Here is a 12,860-nt window from a genome sequence, read left to right on the forward strand (position 1 = left end):
ATAATGGGTGTAAAGTGCTTAGCGCAGCACCCAGCACCCTTGTAAGTGCCCAGTTAAATGCTGTCTTTACTCATAGTCTATGAATGTGATGCTCTGAGTGCCCACGCAGTGCCTGGCTCCAGGAGGATTCTGCTGTTGTCCCCGTTGCTGTGCTAGATCTACAAAGGCTTGAGGACCACACTTCCTGAGGGCTCCCACCCCAGGGAAAGGGCAAACCGCTCTGCCACCCAACCTTTACTGAGCTCCTACTAGGTGCTGGCACTGTGCGTGCCAGTAAGACCCTGCCCTGCTGCCCAGGAGCTCAGGTTTCTGGGTCCATGGTTACATCACAGGGTGATGGGGATGGTAAAAGGGGGTGCGTTGCAGAGGGCACTGAGTGGGGGAAAATGAACCTTGGGGTGATTGTGGGTGGCTTCACAGATGGGTGAAACCATCCACATTTGTACTGTGCATTAAAGCACAAGAAAGATTTGGGGGCAGGGTGGGTGGTAGTTCTCCCGAAGACAAAATAGCATTCACAAAGGCCTGGAGGTAGAGAGTTTAGGCAGCTCCTCCACTTTTCCACGAACACTCAGAACAGCTCCAACTCCAGCAGAGGGACACAGTTCAGGCTGGGGGACGCAGAGCTGGGCAAGCTGTTCAGAGAAGGCCCCTTCTCTCGAAAGAGGCAGTGGGAGGCCAGGTTTGACAAGACTGGCCACAGGATCAGGGAGCTCGGGAGGTGGCCCTTCTGCCTGGCAGAAGGAGGCTTATTTAAACAAAACAAAAATAGGAGGGTGAGAGTAGAGGAGGAAAGCAAGACCAGTCTGTGCTCTCGCTCTCCTGTGCTGGGTCAGAGGGTGAGGGTTAAGGGGGTGTACCCGGCCCCTCACTTCTGGTGGGGGCAGCAGCCCTGGGATGAGGGTGCACGACGCTGAAGAGATACACTCAGCCCACGTGGCAGAGGGGCCCAGGAGCCCAGTGTTGAGGGGAGTAAAGGACCTGCTCGTCGAGCTTGGAGGGCTTCTTAATCAGTTTTACAAGAGGCCTCCATCTCCACATGTCTCTCCTCACCAAGATTCCCTGGGGAGGGAAGAAGGGAGGGGTGCCGCCGTCCAGAGAATTTCCCCAGATCCTCATGCCTGCAGCGTTTGCCTGGGCCCTGCTTGCCTCTTGTCTTCCCAGGACCAGAACTGTGGAAGGGGTGGGGTGCCTGCCTGCCAACTGCGGATGCTGGATGTCTGTGTAGTGGGGATGCTGGGTGGCAAGAAGCATGAGGAAGGGCTGCCATACACTTCCTGGTTTTGCCACTTACCAGCTGGGTGGTAAAGCATGTCGTTTAAGCCTCCAAGCCTCAGTATTGGTATCTACAAAATGGGGCAGTAATGCTCACCATCCGTAGTCATTCTGACGATGAAATAAGATCTAGAGGAGAAATCTAGCACAGGCCTGGCAGATCCAGTCTTCAGCTTTGACACACACTGGCCTAGATGATGTCTCAGAGAAGTGTCAGGTGAGGGGTCGGCCTTGGTGAGGTCTGTTAGCAGGTGGGTGGGTTACTGGATGAGGCCATCCATCAGCCTTTGAGGATGATCTCATCATGCCTTTGCTTATAAATCCATAAAATGGGGTTAATAATAGTACTTACCTCACAAGGTTGTGTGAAGGTTAAATGAATTATAAGTAACTGTGTTTGACTCTGTTAATAAATAGTGCTTAATAAATATTAGTCATTATTACTGCTTTTGTTATTCAGTTAGTTAGCTATTGAGGCAAAGTCTCAAGCCCAAGGATTTGGTTGCAGATATCAAAACAGGGGTCTAGAATGGGACTTGGCCTCAAGAAGGAGGCAGAAGGCCACAGAAACCAGGGTCTAGGTGAAAGTTGGAACCTCTAGGTCATGCCAAGGCCTGGGTAGGTTGTCAAATCTGGGGTGTGTGTGTAGGGGACTGCTCTGTGGCTCACTGTAACCCGCTCCCACCCCTTCAGAACTCTCCCAACACATTTCCTGCTCGCCTTGGGTTCCAGCCAGAAGGGCCAGATTAAGGTGGCCGTGCCGGGGACACCTGCATCCCAGGCACCTCCCCACTGGGCTCCCACACGGTCAGGCTCAGAAAGGAGCAGGCCCAGCCCTGCGGGGAGAGGTGATGTCAGAGAAGTGGACCTTTCGTTCACCTACGGCTTCAGTGGCTCGAAGATCCTCCCTTTCTCACGAGGGGCTGTGCTGGGAGAGGCCTTGGGGGCTTCCAGCCAGGACTGGGGAGGGAGACAGTAGCCTCCAGGCTGGCCGAGGCTCTCATCTAGCTGGCATGTGTGATAATGACCCTTCCTACCGCAAGCATCTGTTTGCATCCATTGATGCATGGAAGAATAAGACTTTGTTGGGTGGGGGGGACCCAGACCTTTAACTCTGTCCACAATTGGGGTTATATATTCAGAGTTGTGTCTGTTGGACCAGTGGAAGGGCCAGTAGAAGCCAGGATGCTGGGGGACAGAAGGGTCCCTGAGAGAGAATTCATCACAGAGGGCTGAAGAGGTCTGGTCTTGAGGTCTGGCTGCTGTAGCATGCCTGAGGGCTGGAGGGGTAGGGGTTCTGAGAACAGGTGTGTGGCTGGTCACCAAACCCCTTGGGGGAATTCCCTGGTGGTCCAGTGGTTAGGACTCCTTGCTTTCACTGCCAAGGGCCCAGGTTCCATCCCTGGTCGGGGAATTAAGATCCCACAAGCCACGGAGTGTGGCCAAAGGATAAAAAAGTACACGTTTAAAAAAAGAAAAAACTCTTGGAACCCAGTGACATTGGTAGCCTGAGTGTCCCCAGAGGGAAAAAACTGTGTGGATGTTGACCGAAAGGGTCATTTCATTTAGTCCCTAACCCTTTGGGAACCAAGCAACACTGCTGTGGAACCCCTCCTGCCTGCATCTGAACCTAACGCTGATTGAGGGAAAGTTCTTCCCACCCTGCAGGAGAATGCTGAGTACTTAGCACAGTGCCTGCTTCAAAGTAGGTGCTCCAAAATACTTGGTTAAAGTATAAGATTAAAAAAGAAAACAACCCCACCTCATTTAGTGGAGGGTTTTGTCATAGCAAATTTGCGGAGCAATCAAGAGAGTGAAAACGCAGATCTATTCATGGGTGAGCTACTTCCTGGGGCTCCCAGATGCCGGGAGAGAGTTTGCAAAGGATTGAATCCCCGAGTTGGCAGATATTCCAATCTGATATTGCTAGGAGCTTGGAGCTAGCGATATTTGGGTGGTGTTAGTGCCATTCACACCCACAGGCTGGTGAAGAAAGGGCTCTCTCAGTGTTTTCTGATGAAGGAAGAGTGGTTTGCCAACTGGAGAGATAGATGGAATCTAAGCAGGGGAAATGGAAGTCATTTGGCCGTGCTCCTAAAGCATCACACCTTCACTGCTCACTGGGTTATTCACTTTTCCTTTCTCTTTCCTGCTGAGCTTACTGATGCACTGGCCCAAACCTGTTCATGTGGCTCTTGCTGTCTGGTCGCCCAGTGAGGAAGGATCAGTGGGCCTGCCAGCATCCAGACTATGGGAATTGTCTCTGAGGAGACTTGACAGTCCAGATAGGCCACAAGGGGTTATTTCCTCTCCTCCTTTCCCATCTTCTGGTTCCCAATGCCCTCATGGTCTTCTCTCTCGCCTTCTCCTCAGCAATATAAGATCAAAGACTGTAAATTATTCATTCACAGTTGAATGGAGCACTTTTCAAAGTCAGGGCTGCTGGGCATCTTGGTCTCAGAGTTGCCAAGGGTGAAGGCCCACATGTTTGGGTCCAGCAGCTCTGTCAAGTCCCAGCCTTGACATCTGGAGCCAGCCCTGCCTGATCCCTGGCCTTCCCACCTGTCTGATTTCCTCCCTGACTTTTCCCTGTCCAGAGTTCCCTGCCCCACCTTACCCCAGAGGAAACCCAGTATCAGTGTTACTACCTCCTGCCCATGTGGGTGTGTCTGTGGCCTCCAGGGCTCCTGTTACCCGGGACTCCCAGGCTGTCCCTTCGGGTGGGAGCAGGGAGCCTGCATGTTTGAGAGGAGGGCCTAAGATGAGGCAAGCACCGGACCAGTAGTCATGCTAACAACCACTACAGCAAACATTTGATGCGTGTGCCACGCGTGTCAGGCACTCCTTTTAGCACTTTTTAATGTAATGTCCCAATCTCGCCCATAACAACCCTAGGCGATAGATACTGTTTCTAGCCTGATGTAACAGATGAGGAGACTAAAGCTCACAGAGGTCAAATGACTTGCCCAAGGCCACACAACCTGCAAGTAGCCAAGCTGAGATATGAATCCAAGCATCTGATACCAAAGTCCAACGATGTACCACTCTGTTAAAGCATATGCTAGTTCATTTATCCTTACACTGACCTCACGTACAGATGGGGAAACTAAGGTCTTGAGAAGACAAGTGACTCATTCTAGCTCATGTAGCTAGTGAGTGGCTAAGCCAAGATTTGTTTGTTTTTTTGTTTTTTTGGAATCTCAGTCTTTATTGGCTGCAAGGCTTCACACGCTCAGGCCAATGCCAGGGCTCAGATCTTGTTGAAAGCAGCAGTGTCAGCGCTCTGCACACGCTCCTCGAACTTGGTGATCTCCTCTTCCAGCAGGTCCGTGCCCACCTTGTCGTCCTCCACCACACACTGGATCTGCAGCTTATGGGTGCCATAGCCCACGGGCACCAGCTTGGAGCACCCCACCCAAGTCAGCCCATCCAGCTGGATGGCGTGCACGCAGGCCTCCAGCTGGGCCATGTCCATCTCGTCATCCCAAGGCTTGACGTCCAGGAGAATGGAGGACTTGGCCACCAGGGCAGGCTTCTTGACCTTCTTCTCAGCGTACTGCCGCAGCCTCTCCTCCCGCAGCCGGGCAGCCTCCTTGTCCTCCTCCTCGTCGCTGCTGAACAGGTCAATGTCATCGTCCTCGTCGTCCTCTGTGACGGTGGCCGCCTTCCTTGGGGGGGGCTCCACTTGGCGCACGGGAGACACGTGCTGGGTCTGCGGAGCTGTGGCCGGGTGGGCGGGCGAGCTTTTCTCTAGCGCACTCAGCCAGGCCTCCAGCTTGGAGACAGCCTGCTGCAGATCCTGCACCGCCCCTCGCAGGCTCTGGTTCTCCACTTCCAGGCTGGCAATCCGGATGACAAGCTCACTGAGGTCTCCACCGGGCCCACTGGAGGCCCCAGGGCCTGAGCTTCCGGCCAGGGACTTCTGGATGTTTTCTCTGGCTCTTGTGATGTCACGGAGGATCACGCTGGCGCCGTTCTCCTGGCGTGAGGAGCCAGCCACGGACCCGTTCATCTGCTTGTAGAATTTCCTTTCTGCATCATCATATTTGAACGTGTCAAACCAGATCTTCTCGTGCACTAGAAAGTTTGTGGCCATTTTCACACCAGCCAAGGACACGGCGACCAACAAGGAGGGCTCAGCGTGCGCGACGGCAGAGGAAAGAGCCTGAGCCAAGATTTGAATCCAAGGCATTCTAATTCAGAATCGATGTCCTCTGTACCACCTTCCCTGAGACTGATGGGTGAGCTGACATTCTAGACACCCTTATGAAGGGAGGGATGAAAGAGACCCACTTGCAGACCCAAGGAGACTCAACCTGTGTGCTGGGTGGGGTGGGGGCCGCAGGGAGCCCTGGGTGATGATGGATCCAGGGTCTGGAATTTCTTGAGCATGAATGTCAGCATATGTGCCCGTGATACGGATTCAATCTAATGCCACCCTCATTCAGAGATTCAGAAGAACTGACAAAGGAAAGAAACCGAAGCACTTCCTCTCTGAGCTGGTGCTTACCAATGAGCTTTTATCTCCAAGTAGCAGAATAATGATAACCCACAGCTCCCGCGTGTGGCTGATTAGCTTCGCTGCAAGTTTCATTTGATTACAACATGAAGGTCTGTCCCTGACTTTGGTTGCAGCTATATGGCTGCTTGCTCACAACTGAAAAATAGAGGTAGAGGGACCATTAGGGCCCAGGAGCATCAGATAATGAGGTTGGTGCTTTAAGAGCATTTTCATCAACAGAGACCATTTGTGTGGCCCCATCCAGTGTGCAGAGCCACTCTGTATGTCATCTTAATGGGTCATCACAGCAACCTGGGGCTTTCTTCCCATGGGGCAGTGGCCAGTAGTTTCGGCCATTCACAGAGGGTGGGGAGGAAGGGGAATAGGGTGGAGACAGCGTTTGGTTTATATTAAAACTGTGAATGTGCCGATTGGAGGGTGTGCATTTCATTTTTAAGACAAATTAAAAACCTAATCTTGTCTTGTGCCTGAACCTGAATAGTACTAATCTTATTTATGTTATTTTTGAGTGCTTGCTATGTGCTGGGCACCGTGCCATGTGTTTATTCTACAGAGCAACTTTATCCAGTGGGGAAAAATACTAACCTCATTTTACCAGTGAGGAAAGGGAGGCTGGGACAGGTGGAGTGAACTGCCCTGGAGGTACAGCTAGTAAGGGAAGGAGCTAGGATGTGAAGTCAAGGAATATGATTCCAGAGCCTATACCTTTCTTGCTGGGCTGTTCTGCAGGAGAGTGTCTCTCAGGGACCCTGACTTCCCACAGAGCCCGGTGGGCAATGGGAATGCAGGGTCCTCTGGCAGGAGAGTCCTCTGCCCCTCTAACCTGCACCTTCCTCATCTCTAAAGGAACGTTTCCTGATCCATCTCACAGGTGACTGTGGGGTAACTCCTTGCTAGCTATGAAGCACTGTTTACCTGTTTGTGGATAGGAGGCAGTGGTGAGCAGGGCAGAGGGAAATCCTTCCAAGAAGAGACAGATTTGGACAAGGGGGTGCAGGTGGCCTGAGACCTGTGGCCCAGGTTTGGGACCTTAGCACATGCTTTTCCCTCTGCTGGGAATGCCCTCCCCTCCCCCCTCTTCTCATGACGGGGTTTTTAAAACTTACAGCTGTCAGCTTAAATGTAATCTTTTCAGAGAGATGTTCTCCCTTCCCACCCCTGGTAGACTGGCCTGAGTCCCCACCTCGGCCAGCCAGCCCTGGGGGCTTTCCCTGACTCCTCCACTTCATCCCAAACCTCCCTACAAGACCCAGCCCTACCTGTGTATGAATTATTCAGGGAGAAGCTGAGGGCTCATTATGGGGACAGATATTCCAGCAAAAGCTGTCTGGCTGGAGAAGAGAGAGAGTGGGGTGGCATTTATTGTCAGGAAGCAATTTCTCATGGTAATTAAACGCTCACACGTGTGTGTGTGTGTATGTGTGTGTGTGTGTGTGTGTGTGTGTGTGTGTGCTGGGGAGATGTATTTTATCACTTTCCCCCTCCCAGGGTCTAATCTGGCCTGTGTCATACCAAAGTCCTGGGTCTAAATAGCACCACCCTTCCCCTGACTTGGGGGAGGAGGGGTGGTGTCGGTTCATGTTTTTGATTAAAGAAAAAAAAAAAAGAATCAGAGCCTCAGTGAGGTTTCGTGAGAAATGGTGGGAGCAGCAGGGTCGAGGGGAGCTGATTATGTAGATGTATTTAAGCTCTCAGCCGGGGATGGCTGGCTTCCATAATCCCACTGGGGGCTGAGACCCCGGCTGTGTTTGCTGGCTCAGATGCAGCTGGGGCCATTTCTCAAGTTCGTGGAGGAAGGGGATGAGCAGGTGCACGGGAGGAGGGGCTGCCTGTCAGGTGAGGGCCCTGCGGGGTGGGGAAGCGCTGTGGAGGAGCCCTTTCTCTTCTGCAGCACGTACCCAGCCTCTGTCCCCACACGTGTGTCTGCCTCTGGGCGACACTTTGTTGGACAAATGCTAACCCGGCCTCTGCTACAGAGGCCTCTGCTATGTAGCCCTGAGCTGGTCCTCTGGGCTTTCTGCTCTTGGGTTTTCAGTCTGTAAAATTGGGTGAAGCTTTGGAGATAGATGGTGGTGATAGTTGTACAGTAATGCAAATGTACGTTATGTATATTTTATTTATTTTTTAAAATTAATTAATTAATTTATTTTTAGCTGTATTGGGTCTTTGTTTCTGTACGAGGGCTTTCTCCAGTTGCGGCAAGCGGGGGCCGCTCTTCATCGCGGTGCGCGGGCCTCTCACTATCGCGGCCTCTCTTGTTGCGGAGCACAGGCTACAGACGTGCAGGCTCAGTAGTTGTGGCTCACGGGCCTAGTTGCTCCGCGGCATGTGGGATCTTCCCAGACCAGGGCTCGAACCCGTGTCCCCTGCATTGGCAGGCAGATTCTCAACCACTGCGCCACCAGGGAAGCCCCCCGTTATGTATATTTTAACACACACACACACACAAATGCTAAAAGAAAAATGAGGTGAATCTGTAGTTTCCTTCTGGTCTTAATGTTCTCTGGATTAATGATCCTGGATTCAAAGAAATGCCAAAGGGCTTATTATTCCAAGAACAGGCTGCGGTACCTCAGCTAAGTCCATTTCCCTCTCCGATTCCACTTCCTTTGGTGGTGGCAGAATGGCTTCTCCAGACCTGGCCAGTTGCTTCCCCTCACTCTTTAAGTTTCCTGCCAGGTCTCTGAAGTTTGCCCCCTCTCCAGAGCCTGGACACCCCCTGTCTTTGGTTACCCCACCATCACTCATCTCAGCGTCTGGTGGCTTTTCGTAGAGGCTGAGAGGGACCTCTTCTTGGCTATTCAATGAGCCATTGAGAATTTCATGGATAACTCAGGAACACAAGTCAAACAGGAGGCTGGAAGCTCTGGATTTATGAAGAAAAATTAGTCAAACTTGGCAATTTATGAGCAGCTCAGAATAGCAGCATGGTGGGGGGAGGGGAAGGCTGGAGGACTGCTCTGAAGGGTTGGGGGCACAGTCGGAGGAGGTAGAGGTGCTAGTGGGGCTGGAGAGAGCATAGGGAGCCTGGGCCTTAGCATCCGGACCACTAGCTTTGTGGGAAGTTGTCTGTGCCCTGGACAAATGGACAAGTGTTGTCCAGTGAGGGGGCAGGGACTCCTCAGGCATCAGAGGGAGGGTCCAGCCCACAAATCCTAATTTGGTCTCCCTGTGGCCTGGCCTTGGCTGGATACCCAAGAGAAGGGAGGTGAAGGCAGAGAGGGGGCACATTCTCCAGCCTTGGGGGGTACATGGCCAGAATGGAGAGGCTTAGCTGGCCTTCCGGGGAGAGAGAGAGAGAGAGAGAGAGAGAGAGAGAGAGAGACCCTCACTTGTCCAAGAGGCTTCTTTTTTGAGGTTTTTCCAGTCTTCTAGGTGGGGCCCACAGTCTGAAGGTGGTGAGATACTTCACATAAATCCAATCCTAGTAGCCCAGATGGACATCCCAAAGGCCACCCCAAGGTCAAAGCCCCTGAAATTTTATGGGTCCCAGTAGAGGTGGCATGGGGTGGGAATCTGACTGGCTTTGCTCCCATGCCTGACAAGTAGTGTCTTGTCCCTGTCACCTCCCCAGCATGGTTCCTCCTGGATAGTTCCACCTTCTGTCCAGTTTCCTCCACTTGGGATGGACTCCAAGCATTGCATTCACAGGTACAAGGTGTAATAAAAATGGCTTATGTCTGAGGATCAGGGATGGAGAGAGCAGGGATGAGCCCCAAGTAGACACTGCTTGTCTGGGTGTCATGGAAAAAGTTCACATCACCTGTTAGGTCTCAATTGCCTCATTGAAAAATGGGAATGACTTTCCCTTCTATCAACCCCTCTCATATACTTACTCATACAGCTCATAAACTGTGATATTACTGAAATAAAATTATGAATGAATATGTGTTTGTAATCCTCTAAGGTGTTGTGTCGAGGTGGTAGATTCTTTTATTAATTTTCCATGGGAATCAACCTCAATCACCTCTCCTTCTTGGGCTTTAGATTCCCCATGTCTGAAATGAAGAGATTAGACCAAGTCAACTCTCAGTCTCTTCCAACTTGAACAACATCTAATCCTATAACTATCTTGGTATCTCAGTTCCTGATCAACACATTCCTAGTTGAGGGTGGGGATTTAGGGTCCAGAGCTTGGAGGAGGCAGGGTTTTGTTCAAACAACCACTTATTAAAATGATTTCTAGGTAGGGGGCCTTACTGCTTTCTCTTAATCTCTTCCAGGGCCCTACTGAAACTACGGCTAGATGTGTGCATTCTTCTGACTTAGATGGGTGGGACTGTCCCTTAGAATGTATCAGAAAAATTTCCCCAGAACTCAGGTTGTACAATGTGGAACATTCCCATTTTAAGAACCGAAGGACGTGGAATGTCAAGGGGCTTAAAGGCTCCTGAGGTAAGGGTGAAGACACATTGTTGACTTGGGAATCATTATTTAGAGTCAACAAATAGTTATTGAGCTCATACTATGTACCAAATTCTGTTCCAGTTGCTTTCATATTCATTTTTCTATTTGGTTCCATAATAATCATGGGAGGAAGGCAGTGTTATTGTCTTTTGGTAGATGAGGAAGCTAAAGCTCAGAGAAGTAGAGGAGCTGTCCAAGGTCACAGAGCTGGGAGTGGTGGAGCTGGGACACAAGTCCAGGTCTATCTGATCTCAGAGTCAGAGCTTCCCCTGAAAAGTGACTTCTTATTCCAGGGTCACTTTTATGTCCATTAAAGCCACAATGTCATCTCACCATTGGTCTGTACTGATTTCTCTTTGATTATGGTGATATTTTCCTGTTTCTTAATGTGTCTAGTACTTTTGGATTATATCCTAGACATTGTGAATGATATATTGGAGAGACTTTGAATTCTACTATATTCCTCTAAAGAGTGCTGATTTTTTGTTTTTAATTTGGCTGAACTCACACTTCAAACTTTTATCTCCTCTCTGGTGGGCAGCAGCTGAAATCTCAGTTCAGTTCTGGTAATCTTAGCTGGGCTTTTTGGAGTCTTCCCTGTGCATGTATGTTGAAGGATCAGCCAGAGATTTGGGTAGAGTTTATACATAGACGTTAGAGCTTAATCTCTGTGGCTCTCTAGTTTCTGGAATTTCTGCCATCACTTTCAGCTGCTGTGTTCATCCACACTTTCTATGATTCTTCAAGCCACTAAGGCTGCAGGTTTCCTAAAAATTTAACTATCCTGTAGGGCACTGACCGTGGTCTTCCCTCAGGAGGAATCCTTTAAAAACATGAAATACACCCGTTGTCATTCTTCCAAGTGTCAATTACTCTCTGATTTCTGCCTGTTTTTTGTTTTACCAGTGTCTTTAGGTAGTTTTAAAATATTTTATCCAGAGTTTATAGGTTTTTAAAAAAAATATTTATTTATTTGGATGTACTGGGTCTTAGTTGCAGCAGGTGGGCTCCTTAGTTGTGGCTCCAGGGCTCCTTAGTTGTGTCATGCAAACTCCCAGTTGCAGCACCAGGGAAGTCCTCAGAGTTTATAGTTGTTATGTGTGGGAGGACAGGTCTGATAGGAGCCACTTGACCATCATTGGAAGTTTTGTTCTCCTTTTGGGCACGTGGTTCCTCTTATGGCTCTTACTAGACAGGGTCTGTTCTTAAAGCTACACCAGGCCTAGCAGTCTCTAGGAATCTGGTATTTAACTCACAGTAGTAGGTATTTATGTGTTGTCACTGGCTTTTGGGAATGTGCAGCTGTGTTCATGACAGACTTCTGGGTGGCTTTGCATCACGTGCGTGTTCCCTTCAATATCACCTTTCTTGGGAAGGATCACTTCTAGACTGCAAAGGGCATCCAACCTCAGGTCTCCCTTCCAGGTGCCATCACGCAGGGAGGTGGAGGGGCAGGCTTTGTTCTTCTCAGAAGCACCCTTTTGGCAGTCTCCATTGGGAGGAGAAGAGGGGTCAGGAGGGAGAAGGAGACAGATTCTCCAACTCACCAATGTCATCCAAGTATGTATCTCTTTAAACTCTGCCTTAGGGAGTTTGTCGGATGGCTACCACCTGTCCAGGCTCCTCCAGACACCTTCTGGAGCTGCAGGTGTGTGCCAAGGGCTGGAGAAAATTGGCTCTTCCCCTGAGTTCCTTTTCTCTTTTGTTGGCGGTATCAGAAAGGCCAGAGCATCATGGCAAAATCCATGTGTTTTTAAAAATGTTCCTTCTTTGTAGAGGGGTTGTTTTTCTCTCCCTTTTCATCTTAAAAAAATCTTGTGTGTTAGAGAGATGAAGCCAGAAAGAGAATGTCCCTCTGATGGCTGAGAATTATTGTTTTAAAGGCTTTATTTAAGCCGCTCTTAACAAAACTCAAACATCTGGCTTGTGGCGCCTGAGTGCCAACTTTCATCTTGAACGGAATGCATGAAGATGGCAGGCACCCAGGCTGGAGGGAAGGAGGGCAAAGCCCGCTGTGGCCTTCTTGGCTGTCGTGGTTGTCATGGCTGTCGTGGTTGTCATGGCTGTCGTGGCCACTGTCTGTGCTGTGCCTTCTCCGTGGGGCAGGGACAGGGGCAGGGGCAGGGGCAGCAAACCACTTTCTCGAGTATGTCTTTATGCTAGAGACATTTTGCTAAGGAGAATGTATCCATGTCTAGCTTTCAGGGCTTAAAATCTTAAAAAGAATCAGGCCTTAAACCTAAGAGAAGCAGGGCTGGCGGGAAAGGGAAAGCATGTTGTATTATATTTATCCAACACATGTTCTGTGCCAGGTATTTCATATCCATTGTCACGTTCAGTTCTTGTAACAACTCCATGAGGTAGGTGTTGATGGCCTTTCATTCCAGGTAAGAAAACTGAGGTTATAACTCGCTGAAGTTTACTCCATTGGCAAGTGGCAGAGTCAGGAGTCAATCTCAAGGCTGGTGCCTCTAGAGTCTAGGTTTCTTCCATCATCTCCAAACCTCATCAGGTCCAGCTTTCACATTTTGCAAGCAGGGAGACTGAGGCCAGAGAAAGAAAGGGCCTTGGCCAAGGCTCCTTAGGTAGGAGGCAGAGCTGGCGCTTGGCCTCCGTTCTTCAGCTGGGTCGAGGAGAATGAGTGTAGAATGGCGCA

At 50.2% G+C, this 12,860-nt stretch overlaps 1 protein-coding gene across 1 annotated transcript; it reads right to left on the reverse strand.

Annotated features, from left to right (window-relative positions):
* Positions 1 to 4,470: 4,470 nt before the first annotated feature.
* On the reverse strand, positions 4,471 to 5,459 carry LOC118887302 (elongation factor 1-delta-like). The gene has a single exon (XM_036838067.1). The coding sequence runs from the start codon at positions 5,369 to 5,371 to the stop codon at positions 4,526 to 4,528; it is 846 nt and encodes a 281-aa protein (XP_036693962.1). The 5' UTR covers positions 5,372 to 5,459; the 3' UTR covers positions 4,471 to 4,525.
* Between the last annotated feature and the right edge of the window lie 7,401 nt (positions 5,460 to 12,860).

The sequence above is a fragment of the Balaenoptera musculus genome, chromosome 20 (genome assembly GCF_009873245.2).
Source record: "Balaenoptera musculus isolate JJ_BM4_2016_0621 chromosome 20, mBalMus1.pri.v3, whole genome shotgun sequence".
NCBI lineage: Eukaryota > Metazoa > Chordata > Mammalia > Artiodactyla > Balaenopteridae > Balaenoptera > Balaenoptera musculus.